The following is a 23,739-nucleotide window of genomic DNA, read 5'->3' as shown; positions in this document are numbered from 1 at the left end:
CATACTTGCTTCCTGACATATTCGGCAATGAATAATTTAACAGGTTTAAACAGCTGTTCATCAGTCAGAAGATGCGATGTCTCTCTCTCAGAATTCCGACTTTGGGATGGAATTTGAAGACTGCGAGAAAATTCCTGGCACAGAGAAAAGAATTGTTGCATCGCCTGAAGTCTTTTCAGAAAGAAAATATCATAAAGTATAGAACGTGTTGAAGCCAAATGTATAGGGGGCTAGAAATAAATAAATAAACCATGAAATTTATTAATATATATAATTAATTTATTAAAATAAAATTCAAAATAAAATTTGATTTAATAACTTTATGTTAAGATATAGTTGTTTATTTATTCTACTATGTAGTATGGGTGCTGTATAATACTGATGTATATAAAATCAACCGAATCAAATTTAAGTGATTTTATATACATCATTGTTTATTTATATGATAAATATAAACAAATTTAAATTTGTAAAAAAAAAATTTTATAGATGGTTTTATTTTGCACAGAAGTGATTGACTCAAGGTGTTTTTGCCATTGCAATTGGAGTATAATAAAAATAAATAAACATCTCATGCCATCTCTGGGTTGTCACAGAGAATGTCACATTGGGAGTGTTCTGTTTGAAGAATGGTCCAAAGATTAATGTGCCTTTTTTTTTTAATTCTTTCCACCCTGTGAGCACTAAGAGGGCCTCTTTATGCAAGCCCATTATGGGTTTGGCCAGGCCCACAATGGGGCTGCCAGGTGGTGAGGGACAAAGCCCAACATATCCGAACGGATCACCCTCAAAAAATTCCTGGGGGTTTTTCAACCCGTTTGGATCCGAGCCCAGGTCCCCCAGAGGGGTAGGCTGCTGCCTTGACCGCTCGGCCATCCAGCTACCAAGATTAATGTGCCTGTAAATCCACAATGGACTTGACTTTAAGCAAGTACAGCGCAATGAAATTTGCTGTAAGACATGGATTTTCTGCAGCCAGAATGCATCCATTTCCATTCTGGCAAAGAGGTCAATACAAGTCAATTGGATTTCCCTGTTTAGATTTGAAAATTAAAATTAACACAAAAACAGGCAGGAATTGATCTCAAAGTGATAAAGTTTACAAATGCAATCTGTTAAATATTTACGCTCTGCTTTTACAAACATCCAAGTAATTTGATCTCTTTTTGGTGGACACAAGATGTAATACAAGTATATTCACGAGTCTTGGTTAATGTTTACTGTAGTATTTCATATAATAATAAAACATTAATTCTACCAAATTCAAAAAAGTTTAAAAGTCAATTTAAGACTGCAAGATTTTTTAGTTTTAGACTGTCAAAGGAAATCATCCATAAGTAAACCTGATAGAAACATTCATACATCAGAGAAACTGCTTCCAAAAAATTGAAGATTCATCATTTGCAAGTTATTTGGCCAATGAGAAACAAGAAAATATTATTGTGTGTCAATAAAACACCATAAGTCTGAGCAATTATGTAACGTAAGAATTACTTAATTTGTATTTATCTTTTTAATAAAAAAAAATTATTGTTGCATAAAGCTTAGTAAATAATTATTTGCCAAATATTTTAACAAATAACTTATATCATAATCAGAATTAATGATAAATTAATTGATTTAGACAAAATAGTGATTATTATATTTTGAAATTTTGGCAACAATCTAACATCAAAACAATTTGTCTCAAACAATGTACAGTTGTTATTATAAAGTTATATTTAAAGCATGAAAAATAATTTTATACTCACAACAAAAGAAGCTGCTTCACGAACTAAATCAACTTTACGCCACAATATTGGTGGATTCAAGTGATTTAAAGATGTCAATAGATCGGTCATGTCAGATTCCAATTTAGTGAAAAGGCCATTAAAACCCATTAACAACATCTGACCAGGAGTTAAGTCTAAAATTAAAAAACATTATTGAAATTGATAATTATATACAATGTTCTGGTTAAATTGTCCCATAATTTCCTATTAACCACATTAAATTTAATTTATATAATAATGAATTATCAGATAATTACATCAAACCAAGATAAATGTCAATAATTCATTTAGGGGCAGTCACCACACTATGAACAACTTCTGTTCCTAAGACTGTCAAATTTGTAGGTTGCAAATTTGCAAGTTGGTATATACTTTCAGTCAAATATCTGTTTTAGTAACTACAGTGGAACCTCGGTATACGACCTTAATCCGTTGGACTTATACCAAATAGGACGTATACCAAACCAACCCTTCCCATAAGAAGTAATGTAAAAATGATTAATCCGTTCTCATGTAAAAAAAGAAAAAATGGCTGGCTTTAAACACCTCACTTTCCTGACTAGTCCCTGCTTGATTTTTCATGAGACCAGCATGTATCTTTTTAGCTTTCTCGCAAATAATTGCTTCTGATATGATGTCGCCAGCACACTGTTTTTCAGTTATCCAAAGCAAAAGCAATTTCTCAACATGATCTAATGTCTTCAATCTCTATTTAGAAATTGATTTAACTCCTTTCGCAACGTTAGCAGATTTAATAATGTCTTTATTTTTCACGACTGTCGATATCTTCGTTCTCAGAATATGATATGCAACAGTTAAATCTCGAACACGCATGCCACCTTCATATTTCTCAATAATCTTTTTTTTCAGTTTCATTGTGATTCTAGTCATTTTTTTAGTTTTCTGTTGCTTTTCATTTGCCTTTTTGCAATTCATGATTAATAAAAACAATAAAATTTTACTTACAAATTAAAATCAGAAGAAATTTAACAAAGTTATAAACTGTGGCACCACAAACATCTAGTCTGGTCTAGTACACCAATAGTGCTACTTGTTCATAGATGGCGCGTATAATTGAATTAAGTCGTATATCGAGCAAAATTTGTTTCGTCCAAACAGGACGTATTCCAAAGCAGACGTATACTGAGGTACCAGTGTAGTGTATACTAAGACTAACATTTTAACTTTTTATGCATACTAAACATTTACAAACCACTTCCAAATAAACTTACACAAAGCAATGTTAACAGCGTGGCAATCTAAGACTAACTGAACTGAACTAGCATCAACAATCCATGGTAGTTACAGAATGTTTACAAGTATCTCAAGAGTAGTGCACATGTTCATTATTGCAAACCATTGTATTTATTACAAATTTTTAAAATTATAGACTTTATAGTAGCTAGTCCTAAAGTCATTCATAACTCGAGGACTGCCTGCATTTGCAATTCATTTTGTATTTATGAAATCAAAGCAATAGATTACTTAGAGCAAATAAGTTCTCAATCTTTTACTACATTTAAATAATAATTTATAAATCAAAATAATAAGTAATAATTCATACCAGATATTTCTGGTTCTTATTATATTCTGTGATGCCAGATATAAACCAAGTTAATTTGCTTTTAATATCTGTTCAATAAATTATAGTTAGATAAAAATTTATTAAGAAAATAACAAATCTCAAGCATCTATTGTTTTACAATTTTATGATTTGATAATTATAAGTAAAACCGTAAAATACAGTGTCTTCCAAAACAAATGCTACCTTTTAAATTACTGTTGTTAAGTATTATCTGAGAAGTATGCAACATACACCAATTACTAGAGCAGCCATCTGAGTTTCATCACCTGTCTTCATTTGAATGTCTCATCCTCTAGTACCTCCAGGAAGTGTTGTAAATAAAAACAGTGACTCTGCAACAGAGAAAGAATTTTGTGTTCTGCAGTTTGCAAAAATCAAAATCACTCATCACTGTAATCAGCAGGAGTTGTAAAATTGTAGTTGCCATGGGAAGAGTGAATAGGGATATATATGCTGTAGCAAGCATTGGAAGATGTGCTGTATAACGCAAGATGAAGTTTTGAGAAAATGTAACAGGCAAAAGCAAAACTTGAATGGTTTTCCAATGTTTTAATGTATGTTACAATGTTCTCAGATAATAATTAACATAATTTAAAATGGTAACATTCTTTTTGGAGGACCCTGTATGAGTGAATTTAAAGATATATATACATTTGTCATAAAATGTTTTCTACTGTACTTGATTGACTCATGTTCTCATTTTAATTGTTAGGAGTAAGTATAAGATTGCTCAAGAGAATGTACCACACAAGAATACACAATACAGATATACAGGCTTTATTAATTCTAGAGGATTAATAAAGACTGTATATCTATCTTCATTGTGTATTCTTGTGATATATTCTCTCAAGCAATTTTATGCTTACTCCTAACAATATTTTCTACATTTGTGTCATATGATTAAAAAGAAGCCTGTAAGATGGATACAAACAGACTTTGTCAAAATGTCAAAGATTTTCAAGTCAATAAATAATTTTTGTAGTCTTTGTTTTACTATATTGAAGTTATAAAACTTCAATATAGATAACAATAAGCAAATCACTTAATATGTATCTAAAAATATATTTTAGGAAAAATTTTATAAATTGCTTTCGTATAGTTTTGTTTACCCGAAAATATTCATTCTAGTTAAGTTTTTATTTTATTTAGAACAATTGGAATAAATTTATTAATTTTACAAGAACAAGACTGATTAAAATGAATAATATAATATAAACATATGTAGATTTATATTATGATAATATGTAGAGATATAAACTATACTAATATCAGAACTGGTTCATTTTACAAACTGATGCTCCAATGTATTGTTTTACTGATATTGTTTTGCCTCAAAGCAATGGACATATTGTGCTGCAAACAAATCTGTGATAGACAGTATGTCTTCTTTGCACGAGTTGTCACCTATGAGAATGTGACATACAGTTGTTGCATTTGGCAAGTGCCAATTTGATAAGAAGTTATTGATATCATATTTTATCAGCAGTATTTATTATTGTATCATCTCTAGTCAAATAAAAATGTCAAAGAAATTGCATTTTTTTGGTCATCACTGATTAGTTAATGCAAAGTATCAACACATTGGATACAACACGACACAACAGGTATATAATTGGCCATAGTTATGCTCATTAAGGGTAGATCTGATGCAAATGGGCTCATCCAGCATGGATGATTGTGATTTACACTACAATGATAAATTATGGGAATCTATACAAGGTTTTAATTATAAATCTAAGAATTTGAGAAAAATGTCTCAAATTGATACTTCTTAGCTCCCTATTAAGACACATGAAACTATTTAGTGATAAAAATTTATTATTAAAGCTAAATTGTCTGTGTTTTATTTTGGAATAAGTATTCTAAGAAGTAAATATAAATTATTTTCATTATTTGATAATAAATAACACATCCTACCTGAATTTCCATTATAATGTTTCTCATATCAGCTTCCAGTTCAGAAACGAGAACATCGAGAGATGTTCCTGCTTCGTTAATGATTTTATTTAACTTCTCAATCATGTTGAGAACACTGGGATCTTCTGACTGCACAGTTTTTACAGCCTCAGGTAAGATGATATTTTGAAAATTGAGACTTAGATCCTGAAGTAAATGACAAAATGTTAAAATACTAATTTTGCTGAATACAACTTACTATTTGTTTGATATTTCTAACTTTTTTATGTTATGATTATATTTAGAAAAGGTACTTAGTCAAAAAAATTTGTATTAAATTTATGAAGTTTTAAATATTATTTCATTCTCATTAGTGTCATTTAAGATTTTTCAATAGTATTTTTGAACAATCAGCAAGACAATTGTTTATTTTTGTTATAACGAAAACAGAAACAATGTTCGTATCTGATTGTAAAGATCAGTTTTTGTTCTAATTGAGGGAATTTTAAATACATAATCCAAAAATTCTGAATTATATTCATATAAAACTGAAAAATGAATTATTACTTAAAGAGCAAAAGAGAAATACACACACTTTCAATACTTGCAGTTAGGTATGCTTTTGAGACTTTATTTTAGTCATAAAATTCTTAATTAATTGTAAATAATTTTATTTTTTAATTTGAAAAGAGAAAATTGAGAACATTATAACATTTAAAGGAAATTAAGGAAGATGATCCCAAAAGTGATTTTTAATACTTCAGGTAAGTTTTAAATATATAGGTAAAGATAATATCTATTCAGATCTGATTAACTTACTGTAAAATACTGTATATAAATGATAAATTATGATTCATTGAATATAATTCTGCTCTAGTTCTAATCATTTAAATTTTAACAGTCCCATATTTAAAGATGCAAATGACTGCGAACTGCTAACAACGAGATCTCAACTTTTCTCATTGACCAAAAGAGAATGGACATCTGTCACTAGTAATGCACAAAGTGTTGCACATTAAATCTACCTAGTGTCATTTTCTCCTTTCCATTCTCACAAAGTATGAATCTGCCTAAACAGAAAAGTATGACTTTCTCTTTAGCCCATTAAATGCTTATATTGAAACATCTAAAACTTTTGGTTAAATAATTCAAATTTTTAAAATAATTATTTGCAGTTTAGAATAAAGCAAATTTCATATGGTAAAACCTGTAATATTGGAATCCTTCTTTACATTGTACTGGATTGTCAGTCCCATTAAACACCTTATAAAATATAGCACATTTTTCTACTCCAGAAGTCAAATAAAATTTCACTTATCTCAATGTTGTCTCTCGTTAAGTCAAACTTGGCAAGTTCTAACTAACCTGTTAAGTTCTATGAACCTTTTTGACACAGTGCCTGGTAAGGTGGTTTTAATACAGCTGGCTAAGCAAGTCAATGACAGTCTGTTTCAGATGAAATAGGCTACAGGCTTGCTTCTCTAGTCATACCAAGCAATACACCTTTTGTTAATGAGAAAGTTGCCAGTTTAGTGGAAAACCTACTACATCTAGTGGAAGTATTGACAATTTAATGCACCATATTATGCAAAACTTGATTTTTAAATATAGAATAGAAAGGTAAGTTTCGTGATATTTCTAAATTCATACCATTTAAATCATTATTACAGCTTCATATATTATTCTAATAAGTTCAAATAAACATCATAGACTTAAATACATTGTAAAATTACATCGTTTATTCTATTCCCAGCAAATTACATCCTTATTCTATACTCTGCATCTGAATAAACATTTTGCAACTTTTTGTATACTTCCATATACATTTTCTCCAAAACTCAATTTGCCATTTTTTGGTCCCTTTAATACTTTTATTACAAATAAAAAATATTTTTAAAAATGCCATTTCACAATAATCTAAAATATAATAATCAAAACAAAGCAGAAGCATTAACAATTAAAAACATTAATCTTTTTTTCCTACACTCTGTATTATCAAATAAATTAACGTTTTTTTAATTGTTAATATATATATTATCAAACACATACAGTAAAATCTCCATTAACAGAAACTTCTACTTAGTGAATATTTTTACAATCCCTCAGACCCATAGGACATCTATTATATTTACCTCTAAATAGTGGAGACTCTAAATAATGGATGTCATCATTCATAACCTACCTTACAAAAACACAGTCCTGCCTTCAATATTCAGAAAGAATTAATTATGTACAAAATATTTTAAAACTAAAACAAAGAATTGGTTCAAATACTCTTTCAAGAGACAAATTTTGATTGTAGGCATCAAATAAAGACTGGCTTAAAATAGAAATAGGGAAGGAGGGCAAGGTTGTAAAAAACCAAACAATATTTTTTATCTGTTAGAAACACTAATCTGGTTAAGTTATCAATCACTATTTATCTTCATACATATTAATTTAATTAATTAACATTATTAAACATCTGTCTTATTGTTGGAATTAAACTTACTCTACCGAGAAACCATAAACTTTTCCGGAGTTATTCATTCATTTGACAAGAACCATAGTACAGTAGTAATGAAAACTAAATCATTTTAAGGTTAAGCCAACAGTGTTTATTTGGTGAAAGTTCAAAGATTGTGTTGTGAAGGCAATTTGCCGATCACTTTAAAGTGTAGAAAGATATTCGGTTTTCTCACATTTATGATGTAATTTATGATCTTAATAGCTTTGTGGTGGCTGAAGTCATTTTTAATGAATCATTTATTGAGAAAAGCAAAAACATTACAAAAATTACACCTATTCGATAACTATAAAGTAGACAAATCATTATATCAATTTTTATTAATCATTTAGATCATAAATAATGTTATAAATGCAAGAATATCAAATACATTTCTTAATCCTTGAAGTGGTTAGCAAACTGCCTTTGTAACTTGACATTCGAACTCTTATCACCTAAACACACCTTCATCTACCCTTCCATTTATAATAACAGTTCATTTTTCTTTTTTGTTACTTTCACTCTGGTTGTTTTTGATGAATTAATAATTAATCAATGTTTATGTTTTGTCATCATTTTTATGACAAAATATAAATGTTTTACATCTGAAAAGATAAATAATATACTGTATACATATTTTAATTATATATGCTATATATACTTTTCAGTATTTTCACATTCCTAATTCAAATTTGATGTTTTTAAATCATATTCTTCACCTTATAATGACCAGGTTAAAATACAATATGGCCACAGCATGTACTGTACCTTCAAATAACAGACAACCTTCTCAGTCCTGACTATGTCCTCTATTTGGAGGTTATACTATACATGTATGTACATTTATATGTGTACATGTGCATGCATACATATCAATGAGTGAGTGAGTGACTGACTGTCTGAGTGTGAGAAATTTCAGTTGCATTATTTACCATAACATATTTGAAAAGTTCTATTTTGATGAAATATGTTTCAATAAGACACAGAACAGTCAATTTTTGTATGTATTATTTTTGTCAATTAGAATGAATGCTCATAAATTAGTATATATCAAAAGAGAAAATTATAAAAATCAACAATTTTAAATGGAAAAACTATATGTCGATGAAACAAATAATAAATTATATAAATTTCATCTCATATTTTGAACAGCAAAAAAAATTTTTCATTAAGAAATAGTTAAGATATTAAGAAACTACAATGCAATATTCATATTTTTATAACAACTAACAACATTTCAGCAAAATACTTCAATTACTAAACTTTTAAACTGTATAACTAATTATATAACTGTATAATTATAACTAAACTCTATTATAATTAAATAAATAAACCTACTTCTAATCCGGTGAACACACAATGTGCCGAAGTAACAGCATGAATAGCAGTTTTCATATCTTCATCTGCATCCTGAAATATAGTTTTTTTTTTTAAATACAATTTTAAAGTCTATCTAGAAATATTTATATTTAAATATAATGCAATTAATTTTATTCTTGTTATAAGTTTTGTAATCATTAAAACAAATATCAAATACAGATTCTTCTCCACTAGATATTACACAATATGGTCACTAAAATTATCCTGTAACATATGTATTAACCATTCATACATTTCATGAGACTATCATCCTTAAGCCAAAGTACACATACAACCAGAACACACAAAAATTAAATATTTTGGGTAATTCAAATCAAATTGCACGATGAGACATTACACTCAAATTGTAATCACACTAAAAACTTTATCGTTGCCTTCTAGACACAGTTGCCACTTTGCCCTGTATTGTACAAGATATATATTTTAAATGCAATATGCAATTATTATATAATATTATATTATATAAATAATAATTATTGCCATATTTATTATTAAAAAATAAACATGAAGTTATTAAATGCTTTCACTCATTACTGTTTTCCGTCATATATATATATTCTGTATACTTTAAGCCTTCAATGGTTTGAGATTGAATTGATTGGGAATGAGAAACTGTAGAAACTACTGTACATCATTCATAACAGATGTACATAAAATGATGTAGTGTGTGAAAATTCAAATTATGTCTTATAAACCTTTATTTTATTAAATAAATATATTTATTGTTACATTACCTTTATTGAATCTTGTAAAATAGTTATGAGTTGTATCATACTATTACTCATACTATACATTTCGTCCAAATACCAGTCTCCACCCCAAGATGTTAAATCGACTAAACAATCTCCGGCAGCTATCACATATGCATAATATAAATGATTACAATGATCTATTTTTCTTGTAAATATTAAAATGTTTAAATACGACTAGTTTCAAAAAATTATAGTAATCTTATTGCAATTCTTATAAGATGCATCAAAAAATGTTAACACTAATACAGAAGTAACTTGTTATTTCAGATTTGTAGTGACAGCTTGTCCTCTCATCAATGGTATTTTCCATTCTGAGAGAGATGTTGCAACCCAATTGCAGAATTTGAAAAAAGTACAATCCTGCTATAGTATTCCTGCTCACCTACTCCAACTTCACTGGGCTTTCAATTTATCTGTAGCTCAGCTGTTTCCTTTGTGCTTAGATGATCTGCACAACAGCAGCATAATCGACATACTTCAACCTTTGCTGGGCATTCGGCTTATTGATGGCTCAACCTTGTTTCTTTTCAATGAATTTACACAACTATCTTCAAACTATTTATAGACGTGTGTAGTAACTTTCAAACCACTAACTTTTATAAGAACTGTTCTCAACACTGATTTTACTTGGGTCCAAGTGATATTCATTAACACACAAAGTTCTGCTTAGAACTAAAGGACTTTAAAGTACATATCTGCAATGTACTCCAAGAGCTCTTCTGCACAGCTATGAACTGCTAAGCATATTTTCTTTTGTTTATCTGAACATTATAATTCGTTTTGATAATTTTATTTATCCTAATATAAGTCATATGAGTATTAAAAATATAACTTATTTACTCATATCGTTTATTACTATTTATTATTATTGTATATATATACAAATACTGGTTACTATATATATTTAAGAATATGTATAACTTCCTGGTAATGCTCTAGCGGGGCCAGGACATGTACCATGTACTTAAATAAAAAATGAATGAATGAATATAGTATTCCTGCAGTAATAACTGCATACCTTCTCCATTTGTGTTAACATTTTTTGAAACACATTGCATATTAAAACAATAAAAAAATTAACATTGTGAATAAGGTAAATTCAAGTTCTTTTAGGATTTAAACAATTACATACATTAATATATCATTTAAAATGATTCTTAAATTATCAATATTACCTGCTGCAGCATTATCCATTATTAACAGACGACGATTTAATGCACATAATGCAGTAACTATGACACATTCTAGACTTATTAAACCTTTTTTTCCATTTTCTAAATAAAAATTATTATATAATGAATAAAGGGATGCTTTTACATCTTTATATTTATCATAATACAGTGAAATATTGAAGATCCAGACTTTGTATTCAAAAAGTGGATATTTACCCGTTTCAATGATAAATTTGTTGTTGATGTTACTTCAGCCTCTTGCTGTTCTAACATTAATTCATAACTTGTAATTTTTTAACCTGTGATCACATGCAGTTTTTTTAATGAGATTTCAAGCACAAAGTGATGATTTTTCCTGCATAATTATGCTGCATAATTATTTCTTCAACTTGAAGAAATAATTATGCATAATTATTTCTTCAACTTGATGATTCTGAAAAATTCTATAGTGTTTCCTCTGTATATGCCAAATTTCAACATCATAGATTGTTTAGTTTACAGAACAATGTCCTTAACATGAAATGAATTCAGTTGAAAATAAATGATGGGAGGGCTGAGGTGTTTCCCAGAAAGACCAAAAATTATTCTTTTGTATTTTTCAGGCATAAAATAAACCCATGTTAATATTTAAATTGTAGAAGCTTACAGCACCTCAGGCTATCTTATAGGGATGAGAGATTTCAAGCTTATAGCAACTTGAAGACTGCAAGTCACTTCATCATGCATATACAATATATAAACATCCATGACAACACCAAGACCACCTCTTGCAGCAATCATAAAAGATGTCCACAACCTCATTTTCAGTGACCTGATGACTTAAGAGCAGAAAATCACTGCCTTATATGAGGAAACACAGTTAAGTAAGTCAATTTGGTGAAAAAAAAAATGCCTGCAGAAAAATGCCACTATCTTGTATAATCATGGGTCAATTTTGAAATTATAATTAGTGTGTTTTTGTTTGAATACAGTGATCTTATAAATTATATTTTGAATCTTTCAAATTATTACTACATACCTTGTGAAATACTGGCTTGAACTGATAACATCAAAAGGTGATTTATAGTATTTAAAATGCTAATTTACACATGTATTTGAAAATCCAGACAGGACTGTCCCCAATTAGTCCCAAATTTCAATACTTCACTGTATTAAAATCTCAATTTTGTTAATTTAACTGTTATTTACTAAACAGTATACATACCTTCAACATATCTCTGAATATTTGCCTTAACCTCTCTTAAATAAGCCGAAAGCGTATTAGTATCTTCTATTCCTTCAATATGTCGTCTTTCTATAACCTAAACAATTTCATGTGAAAAGATGTTACAGAAAAATTATAATAAAATAAATTACTACAAAGTTAAACATGTTAGCTTACATTCAGAAGTTTTGAATTAACATCTGTAACTAATGTTTGAAGCTGATAATGCAATCCAATAGCAGCTTGAATTGATGCAATATTCATACTTTCGATTCCATATTTATTATGAAATTCTGTTATGACATCTTGACATCTTAAAGTTTAATAAATATTATCAAAATATAAAGCAAATAAATAATTTATAATAAATATAAATCTTAATACATAAATAAGTTATATAATTATTTATAAATAAAAATATTAAAGAAATAAATACTTAAACTCATTCAACTATTTGATAACAGTTTTTGGCCATTTAAATAAATTAATATGACTAAAAATTATTCTCTTTACATAAATATTTTTTTTATATTGTAAAATTAACATCAAGTAATATTATAGACCAGTGGTTCTCAACCTTTCCGAGGCCACGGAACACCACTCATATACTTTTTATTATGCAGAATATTAGCATTGGAAATTGATAGTCAATTTCCTTGTTTACTGTTCTTGTGAAACAACAAAGCAGTAAACACATAAACTTTACAACACTGAATAAAACTGTAAACATGAGACTGTCTACAAAAAAATATGCTGCATAAATTTGATTGATATAAATTTGCAATAAAAACTTTAAAAAACTTTTTGTGGAATGTTGGGAACAAGTTTGTAGAACCCGTGTTCCATGGAATACAGATTGAGAACCATTGTTATAGATAGAAAAAGTATCTGGCATCTTAGATTTTGTGTCAGATTTTATAGATCTTATATTGTTATTGTTTAATAAACCCTTAAATACTTACTTTGCTAATGTGAAATCTTCTAGAAGACTTTCTAACCAACTCTGCCATTGAAAACTACGATTTTGTTCTTTAAATGAAGGAGGATACTAAAATAATTTATAAAAGGTAATTTTTAAATAAAAGTGTTTCAAAAATAAATAATAATAAGATACAAAGATTAAAACCTATTTCACATTTCTCAGCTTAAGTTATTTTTAACTTTTGATTTTCTTTTCTACTTTTGATAAAAACTATCATAGATATTGATTTTTCAACTAATATGCACACTTATTATTCCAGATGAAATCAATTTTTACTTCTAAACTTAAAATAACTATAATATTTAATTACTCAAAAGATATAAACAATAATATCTTCTTTTCCCTTCATTTAGCTACATGACTAGTGAACAGCAACACTCTTCTCAATTAAAAGAATATAAACAATTTTTATAATAAATTTCTATATTTTATGTAATCTTTTCATTTAGTGATCACTAAGAAAACGTTTTGTCATGTTCATCATGTATTTAGCAGAGTCCATAATAGGGTGATCAATTAATGGAAATGGGATCAAATTATCCAAATCAAACCATTTACAACAGCTTCAAAATCTAACTCAGATGCAAAAGCATCAAATTTTTCCTGAAATTTTACTGTTTTAACCACCTAGATGCCAATTACATTTATATTAATTAGTTTTCTAGATTTAATAGTAATTATTAGTAGTCATTCTAATTATTATTTCTTAAGACTTGCCAAGTTCGTAATGCTGTGCTACAGAAAATGGCATGTGGTAACATAGTCTGTTTCTGATTCATGAAAATTTTTAGTTAACACATCCACATTTGGTAACAGGATTGAAGGATAATTATTATAATATGTGAGATTATCTATCCTCACATTTAAGTGATTTCCCAAAAGAAAATTATAACATGATTTTAGCTTCATTAACTAAAAAAGAAATAACATTTTAATTTTACATTTATCAGATAAATTACTTTCCTTTGAATCCATTAATATATTAGTTTGATAGAGGAAAAAGATGACAAATGTATCAGAACAAATTCATTGTTAATTTCATATTAATTTAACAAAACTCAATCTCATTCTTACCAAATTAAGTCTCTCTATAATTTTCAGAAATATGATAAATTATTAATAATTAAGATTAATTGGCTAGTAATATATAATATATTTTTGTCATTTAACTGTTTTTAATATCATGATGTTATTTTCTTATATGATGCAAAAACATTTTAAAATTATTCTCTGTATGTGTGGATTAGAACTAGCTGACAAATTGATCACATCATTTTTATTTGATTGCATATAATATGATTCGCAAAAAACAATATATAATTGTTATTTCCATTAAAAAAATTATACATGTAAAATATAAAATTAATAAACTATTGCATTGAACTGGTAATGAAGTGCTGTATAAAACAGTATGTGGTAGTCTGTTTCTGATTGCAGCAGAGTAAAAACAGCACATGCAAATACTAAACAAGAAACTAGAGAAAGTGAAATGTATTGTTTCAATTAATGAGAATAATTAAATTATGTTATTTTAGAAATTATCTTTGTTGTATTCTAAATAATGTTTTAATTTTGAGCAAAATGAGTATGGTAAGGAAGCAGTTAAAAATAATAAGGTATTATAAATTATGCAGTAGCATTTGTCTTTAAAAAAAGGGAGTAACCTGAAATATTATTACAATACAGTAAATAACTATAACTGTTTTGTAACATAATTTTATAAGAGAGAGTTAATAAACTTTCACAAAAAAAAAAAAAAAAAAAAAAAAAAAAAAAAAAAAAAAAAAAAAAAAAAAAAAAAAAAAAAAAAAAAAAAAAAAAAAAAAAAAAAAAAAAAAAAAAAAAAAAAAAAAAAAAAAAAAAAAAAAAAAAAAANAAAATATATATGTATATATATATAAATATTTATATAAATAAAACTTAATTTAAAAGCAATAATTTTATAACTATTTCAAGTATAAATTATAGATATGAAAATGAAAGCATAATATAAAATATAAACCCCATATAAAAGTTGACCCTAGTATTTAATGAACATTTGCCAGAATTTTTTTCATTGCAAACAAATATGAAAATTAAATATAAAAGTTTCATACTTTTAAAAAAAACTGGCAAAAGCATCAAGTTTTTCCAGTTACAGAAACAGACTGCTTTTTTCTGCAACTTTTACTACCACACCTGAAATATGGAAGTTGATAAGAATTTAAATCTATTTTTAAAGTCATACTTTAATCTCCTTGGCATAATAAATTACTATATTGTTTTCTAGCTGGAAGAATAGCCTGTGTTATTAAAAAACAAATAGCTGCATCTTTACTTGTAAAGAAATCACTTATTTTATTTTCATGTGGATAAAAAAAAATTTTAACTTTTGCTTTCCTATAGAAAATGGGCCCCAACTTAAAGGAGTGCCAAATCTGTAATATTACTGTAATTCATTGTTTTTTTTTTTTTTGTTTTTATTCATTTAGAGATCAGTTAGGCTTCTGCTACTGATTCGGTGCTTTTGAATCTGGCTTGAATTTCAGCCCCTCAAAAGTAGTATACATAGTTGATCCCCATAAATTTGACCTTAAAAAATGGTAAAAAAAATCCAACTTTTATATGGAGTATATATGGTATAGTGATTTAAATTAAAGAATAGTTTTAAATTTTTTATGAGAGGAATACATTAAACTTCAGTGTTTTGAATGAAGCCATTTTTTAAAATAAAATTTTAATTACTATTAAGAGTTTTGACATTACCTGTAGAACAATTGTTGCATAGGTAGTCAATAGCTCAACACAATTTCTTAATGCCATCTGTTGTTGTTGAAGAACTGTTACTAGATCTGACTCTGCATGCTCACACTAGAATTATAATTATTTTCATTTAAAAAAATCATCAATCAATAAATAAAATGGTTACTTTAATTATCTGGCTTAATATGACAGGTAGCTGAGCCGAATATATGAAGATTGAAGGTACAGTAAATATGATATTTTAATACAAAATTTTCAGCAAAATTAAGCCAGTAAGACATCTGCAATTACTATGAGCATTATCTGCAGAATAACACATTTTTACATTTTTTCACTATTATTAAATAATATTGTACTGTAAAAAAATACAAAATAACTATAAAAATATAATTATTTTGTTACTTTCTGTTTATATAAAAAACTTTATGACATAGCTGATCAGGATGGATAATCATGGGCCAGATGATCGTGAATGTACTGTAATAATAAATAAATAACAAACTTTACCTGTTGTACCAACTGCCCTTGGCCAGCCGACTGTAAAAATTTTACTACAGGTGCTATGGTTAACGAATTTATATTAAGGTCAATGGCTACTTCAGAACACCATTTTCCCAATTCAGGGCCACAGACAGATCTAAGCGATTCCTAATATATAAAATAAATAAATAATTTAAGTAATTTTAATAATTCTTAAAAGTTATTTTGATATTAAAAAATATTGACAGAGAAATATCAATAATAAAGCTATATTGGTTTTACTGACATCAAACATTTTCAGTAGAAGCAGACATTGAGCACATTACAAGGAAAGTCAAAAATCTCAAAAAAGTTGAATATTTAAGGGTCCACAAGACATCAAAGTTAGACTTTCAATAGAGAGGTTGAGGCAGATGTTTTAAACATGTAAACGTGTAGGTCGGACGTTCGGCGCCGCTTTCCCGTAAGCCTAAAAGTTTGACAATGGTGTTTGGATAGTCGGTGGAATCACACTCGACATTCCAAACACCATCGTCAAACTTCTAGGCTTACGGGAAAGCGGCACCGAATGTCCGTCCTACACATTTAAAACGTCTGCCTCAACCTCTCTAATGTCTCAGAACATCACTGGATAAGTAATTTGTGCCATCTGCCAAATTTTATTTACTTGCTTTTTTTTAATCAAGTTTCTCTGCATTATTTTAAATAACAGCATTTTCATTTTGTCATACTATTGATTATTATTTTTTATTAGATTTTTTAAATGTTAAATATAATTATTTAATACATAATAAATATTGTTTAAAATATCATTATAAATTGCAACATAGATATAAGAGTATCACAAAGACAACATTTTCATCCAATATACATTTATTTGGAGATACCTCAACACAAGATGCAGTCTAAAATCTTCCTGACCTTCTTGACCAACAAACAGGTCAAGAAGGTCGTCGTCCAATTCAGTGGTCATCCCTCTGGCTAGTCCTGTCAGCCACCCAGTTCCTACTAATCCAGCTGATGTCCAAATTAAACGCTAATGGACTTGAACTAATTGCAACCATTAATATTATTGATTATTACAGGGAGTCATCAGTAGAAGTAAGAGACTTTCTCCTCCCCTTTGTAGGACGTCCAAGCCAGCTAGCAATCACCGAATTTCAAGGATCCAGGTATTCAGCTCAACTAGTAAAATTTATGTTAACTCTCTCTTGCAGATGTTAGGTGCAAATAGATTATAGACACCTATAGATAAATCTTATGATGTCATATTTATGATGCATGTATCTCCAGCTTATGTAAAATTAAATGTTGTTTGTTTTATTGTTAATTCAGTAGTTGAGTGTCTTACTTTTGGGCCTTCCTGTCTCTCTAAAATTTCCCTCCTTCATCCCTTATTCTATAAAAGTCCTACATAAGTGGCCACTCACACAGTTTGAAGATTCCTGTGAGCCAAAATCACAGGTGATGTTAGTCCTGATCACACTTACACAGTAAATTAAATTTTTAAAATTAAAATAAAAAGCTTTACTTTGAATTAATGCAAAGTAAAAATTTAAGCATAAATATAAACAAAAATATACTAATATATATATTATTTTATGTATATATATACACATACACACACACAAGTTGACCTAATACATCTCCTAAAAGGATAATTGCGCAAACAAATTGACTCAGAGAAGGAAAGACAATGTCTATTACATTGCCTTGGATTTTTTTCATTTAAACTGTTTGTCTTCTACATTTTGAAAGATTCTTTTAATCATACACATCATGGATTCAGTTAGACATACATGAGGATGGCCAAATGATTAGGTTGAGAGAGACTGCCCATATAAAATTCACAGGGATCTCAACCCAGACTAGAACCAAAATATCCAAAATGAAGGCTGATCCCCCTTTTTAAAGCACTTTCCGCCCTGTGGGCACTAAGAGGACCTCTTTTTAGCAAGCTCATTATGGGTTCAGCCAGGCCCACAATGGTGCAGCCAGGTGGTGAGGGATGGGGCCACACTGCATTAGCCATCTTGTAGTTATAACTAAATTTGATACAGTACACACAATCCAATTTTGTTTAATGCTGAATTGCAGACTTTGCCACTCAGCTATTCCCCAACTGTTTGTGGTTGTTTTGTTACAGTTGGTGTAGTCATATCTATATATATATTCGAGACAAGTTGATGATAATAATAAGTGCAGAGCCCAAATGATTAGGAGTTCAAAGCTGAAATTTGGTACACAGTTAGGGTACGCCACGAAAACACACACTAAGAAGAAATTTTTCGAAATTCCCCAGGGGGAGAGGGACAGGATTAAGCTTAACACTTCCATCAACAATAGAAGTGTTAAGTAACAATGGAAGTGTCAACAATGAACGTGTCAACAATGGAAGTGTTACGTAACAATGAAAGTGTTAAGAGAAAGCGATGTTTTAAGAGAAAGTGCAGTTTTTTTTTGTTTTTGCAGGAAATCAAAGATATTTTTAGACCCATCTAAAAATTCTCTAATTAGTCTGGAAACGGGGGACCCAATTCTAGCATTCTGTGAAAACAGGTAAGGCTGACTATAACGTAATAATCTTAATCTTCGCTATCGTTACCTTTGACTGAGTAACGCTGGGCCTACCTGCTAGTTAATCATATAATGTTGTTGTATCATACTGGGCATTTAAGTTAAAAAAAATAAAGTAAGAATAAAATCATAGGAGCATCCAGTGAAGCAAGAATGCCACCCAGAATAGCATAGCATAAAATATAGGCAGGTTTATCACTTCAATATTATGTGAAAAGATTTTGACTTTTACATTAATGCCTCAGAGATCTTTTTCTATTAAGAATTTCTTTTCTTGTTGACTATATGGTAAAGTTTTAAAGTATGTTGCACTAGCTACAGAGAAACACAAACTTAAGAAAAACTTTAAATAAATATACTTTATTTTGTGATGCTTTGTTGAAATGAAAAAAGTTTTGTTGAAATGAAATGATTGTTGTTGAAGAAGAAAAAACTCTTATAAATGAAAATAAGTTATGAAAATGAAGTTTCTTAAAAGGATATTTTATTTCATTGAGTGTTTGAAATTTTAACATGTCAGGTGGCACCTTGATATTATGTGAGGCAAGCCATAAATTTTTCCTAAAGCTGTTCTGCCATTATCTGTGAGGAAGTGTCAATTATGTACGGTCATAATTCTGCAATATTCACAGCTGCTGTTTGGAAAATGCTTTCATTTATATAGCCCAATAAAAGAAATCTAATGGCGTCAAATTGCGCAAGCAGGGAAGCCATGGATATAGAACTCCTTCAGCAATCCAACTGCCTGTATGGCATCCAACCACTCTAACTTGATTAACCCAATAGGTGAAAGCTCCATTATGTTAGTAGAAAATAGAATTGTAAAGATCTAGATTTTCAAACAGTGGTCTAACATGCTCTATTAAGAGTTCCTTGGAAAGTTGGAATACCATCAATAAAAAGTTCAACTTGAAAAGTTGAAGATACCATCAATAAAAAATTGCCAAATATCCAACAATCAAGTAATCTAGCCAGATGTTAACTCCCTGGATGTGTTTACAACTTGAATTAGTTTATAAGTAAATAATGACTAGTATTAGATAAAGAGTTAATTTTAATTTACAGTTAACAAGATTTATTTTGCACATTATAATGGCATTTTCTATCATCCCTTCAATGTATCATATTAGAAATTATTAACACATCATGTATTTTTAATTTCAGGTCATTTTATAATGTATATAAAAAATTATAGTCTCCTAGCAACTTAAATATTCTCAAATACTTTATTAAAATTGTATTTATGTATATAAATATAAACTAAAAGATACTCTTCATTTTTTACATGTTATAAATAATAAGCATCATCATATAAAGATTAATACATTAATATTTTAGTATATTCTTGTACACAAGGGTATCTGCAGACTGAACAAAAGGGGCACTTGTCCCTCCCTGAATTGAATAAAATATTCTATACATTCTAATTGTAAAAGTAATTAAAATCATGGTATGCTCTATCTTTTCATGCTGATGTAATATTGTATTCTATAATCTACTTATGAAAAAACCCAAAATTTAAATTTTTAACACTAGTTCAATTATACTTACACAATGAAGATTTTGCCATTTCTTGCATTCAGCTAATTTTTCTTTAACTGCTTCTTTGGAAGTAGCCACAGTTTCTTTTACAATAGCATGTTCTTCAAATCTGTTTAATAATTAAATTCAATAGATTAAAAAAAAATTCTTTTTTTATGCAAATATGATTTAAGTGCCAAAATGTGTTTTTTGAGGAAAAGGAAAAACTTTTTGACCATGATAAATAAAGCAAATGTTTATTTCTACAAGCACAAAGCTCTTCAGAAATATGTAAGCCAACTGTTCAAAGAGGAGGTTTTTGTCTGTATACAATAAATGTAAAGAAACAGTCATAAACAAGACAAAGTTGGAAATGATCTAAATCCACATAATATAAAATGTAAAATTTAAATACACAGTCTTTATTCACTTAAAAAACGGCATTGAAAAAGTTCTCTTCATTTGTAAATTCCAGTTTACCACAAATATCTTTCTTATTGTCACTCAGTCCACAGATTCCAAATGAAAAAAGGTCCAACAAAAGATTTTACCTATTCAAAATTGCAGTATGTTATAGTTGTTAAAGTGTCACAAGTGTTTTTTAGTATACATCTTGAAGATACAATTATACTTATAATACAAAAAGTTTACAAATCTTACAAGTGCAATTCCAGTCAGACACATAGATCAAGTAACCAGTGGAGAGCCTCTGAACATACTGCAAGCCCCTTATGTGTTGATACTTATTAAAATAAAAATGAAAAGGTATTTGGCACTTGAATCATATAGTGCTGCAATGGTCAGTTTTGTGCAAAAAAAATCTATATTTTTATATTTTGGCATGTAATTATTTAGTTTTTGCATTCCTAATATATTTTAAATAAACACTTAAAATAATAGATAATGACTTAATGTGTTGCTATATTTTATCAGTATACAATTTAAATCACAAACAATGTAAAATGATAAAAATATCTAAAAATTAAATTTAGAGTATGCCTAAATACTACATTGTGCCTCTTTTACAATCAAACTAATTCCCAGAAAATTGATGTTAAATGAGTTTTTGTATTTGTCATAAGCTCAGTGTTGTAAATTGAGATTATGTCTCTAAAAATATGGTTTTAATTGTATAATACCACATAAAAATGATTTTTTTTGCAATCATAACCTAATTATGTGAGTGAACACTTTCTAATCATTCATTCTATGACTGATATAAATTTGATATTTGATTTTTTTAACCTATTAACATTTTAATTTAATAATGTGCCAAATTCAAAAAATTCTAGTAACGAATTGTATAATTTTCCCAGTTGTTATAAAATTTTGTTTAAAAAAATAACTTTTTTATTATTAACAATAATAAATAAATTTGTGTGGGGCATCATTTGTTAAGAGATTTTATAAAAATTTTATATATTTTTAATTATTATAAAATGGTAAATGCTTAATTTTGAGAGTAGAGATGAATTTTAAAAAACTGTAAATGCTAACGAGTAAAATATTCATTAAGACCAACCCCACTCAAAATATGACATTTGACCACCCTCTATCTCTCCATCCCTTTGACCTTTTACAACCAAAATTTAATAGTATCAACACCCCTTATAAGCTAATGTGCCAAATTTCATTTCTTAATCTTTATTTCATCCTGACATATTAAATGAAGTAGACACTAACCCACACACACACACACAGAATTTTTTGCCATTCATTTGATTTTTTGGATTCAGGAGATATCAAAACATGGAAATTTACAAAAAACTCTGAAGACCAAATTTGAAATAATTTCAATACTTTCTCTTGTTCTAACATCTAGGAAAGTAAAATTAAAATTCATTTATTATACAAAAAGTTTGTCTACATTTTAATTTTGATGAAATTGTATAAACTGTTTTCTCTATTAAATAGTTTTTATAATATGCAAAATCAGAAAAATTATCAATATTTTAATTTAAATAATATTTCTATTAATAAATATTCTTATTTTATCTCTCTCTTTTCTTACAAAATAAAATTTAAATTTTTGTCTATACAATATTTAATTTCTATATCGGAAAATAAAGATATGCAGTTGTAGATTTAAAAAATAACATTTCATTTTGAAGCCAAAACAAGTGTTTCCTCATATTTATACAGTCGAATTCCCATTATTATGTTATCAGTTTATGCAAAATCTGCATTAATGCAAAGTAGATTTGTGGTCCTGGAAGAAGGATATGCAATTCAAAGTTAACATTTTTGGTTAATACAAAATACAGGAAATTTCTGCTAACTCACATACTTTTTTGAAAAACTGTATAGTAATTTAAGATTTCTTAACAGAAAAATTGTAATTAATGAGTAATTATAAAAGTGAAATTATAATTAACGAGTGCTTTCGGTATATGTAATACTACGCATTATATTACCACAATGAATAAGTTACTGAACTCCGTACGTAGCATTTATTGTAGTCATGAAACATTTTGAGCTCAATTCCAATAAATTCAGCAGTAAAACCTACTGAAGCTTGGTAAAACTTCTGTATAGAGCTGATCATAATAAAATACTCTACTGTACATCCATCATCTCTTTTCCAAGTCATTAGACAAAAACACCCACTAACTTGGACTTTCAGAAATTATGACAACCTTCACCCCATATTAATTCAAGTTAGCAGGGTTTACCATATTAATTAATATGTAATACAAAGTGTTCATGGTCCTGGATCATGAAACTCCACAACATTTACATTACATTGTTTAATAAAAAGCAGGCACTGCTTTCAGCTTCCCCAAAGCCAAAGTAGCAATGCATAATCAATGAGTGCATTTTTTTACTAACATTTGCCATAACACTTATGCTGATTTTATTGTTGTCACTGGCAACAGAGGTCTTGACACCACCAATGATGTTCACTCCAACTCAAAAAAAATTACACTTTCTATAAGGCTGAACACTTAGTTAAGACAGAAGCATATGCATTGGACACTGGATGTTAATAAAATTAGAAGAGTTTCAACTAAAAATCTTTGGTTTTATGAAATATTCTTATTTTTAATTATTTTAATAATAAAAATAACAAAACTCACTGAATTGCAATATTTCATACTGTAATTAGGTTGTAATTTTAAAATTAGAAACAAACCATTCAAGAAATAATTTATTTGAATTTCAATGGAAACCACTAAAATTCAAACAAATAA

The 23,739-nt window shown here is 28.2% G+C and overlaps 1 protein-coding gene across 1 annotated transcript in view; it reads right to left on the bottom strand.

Moving 5' to 3' along the window:
• LOC111621206 (serine/threonine-protein kinase SMG1-like) overlaps nt 1-23,739 on the bottom strand; it is a 178,427-nt gene that overhangs the window by 9,846 nt on the left and 144,842 nt on the right. Inside the window, 13 exon segments of the mRNA XM_023363285.1 lie at nt 6-230; nt 1,752-1,906; nt 3,337-3,351; nt 5,205-5,460; nt 9,077-9,148; nt 9,853-9,971; nt 11,046-11,144; nt 12,247-12,343; nt 12,424-12,559; nt 13,209-13,294; nt 15,974-16,078; nt 16,478-16,618; nt 20,579-20,678. Coding sequence (XP_023219053.1) covers nt 6-230; nt 1,752-1,906; nt 3,337-3,351; nt 5,205-5,460; nt 9,077-9,148; nt 9,853-9,971; nt 11,046-11,144; nt 12,247-12,343; nt 12,424-12,559; nt 13,209-13,294; nt 15,974-16,078; nt 16,478-16,618; nt 20,579-20,678 — 1,606 coding nt within the window.

Source organism: Centruroides sculpturatus, unplaced genomic scaffold (assembly GCF_000671375.1).
Source record: "Centruroides sculpturatus isolate CEXI.00-Female unplaced genomic scaffold, Cexi_2.0 scaffold211, whole genome shotgun sequence".
Lineage (NCBI taxonomy): Eukaryota > Metazoa > Arthropoda > Arachnida > Scorpiones > Buthidae > Centruroides > Centruroides sculpturatus.
This window is presented reverse-complemented; position numbering and strand designations above follow the sequence as displayed.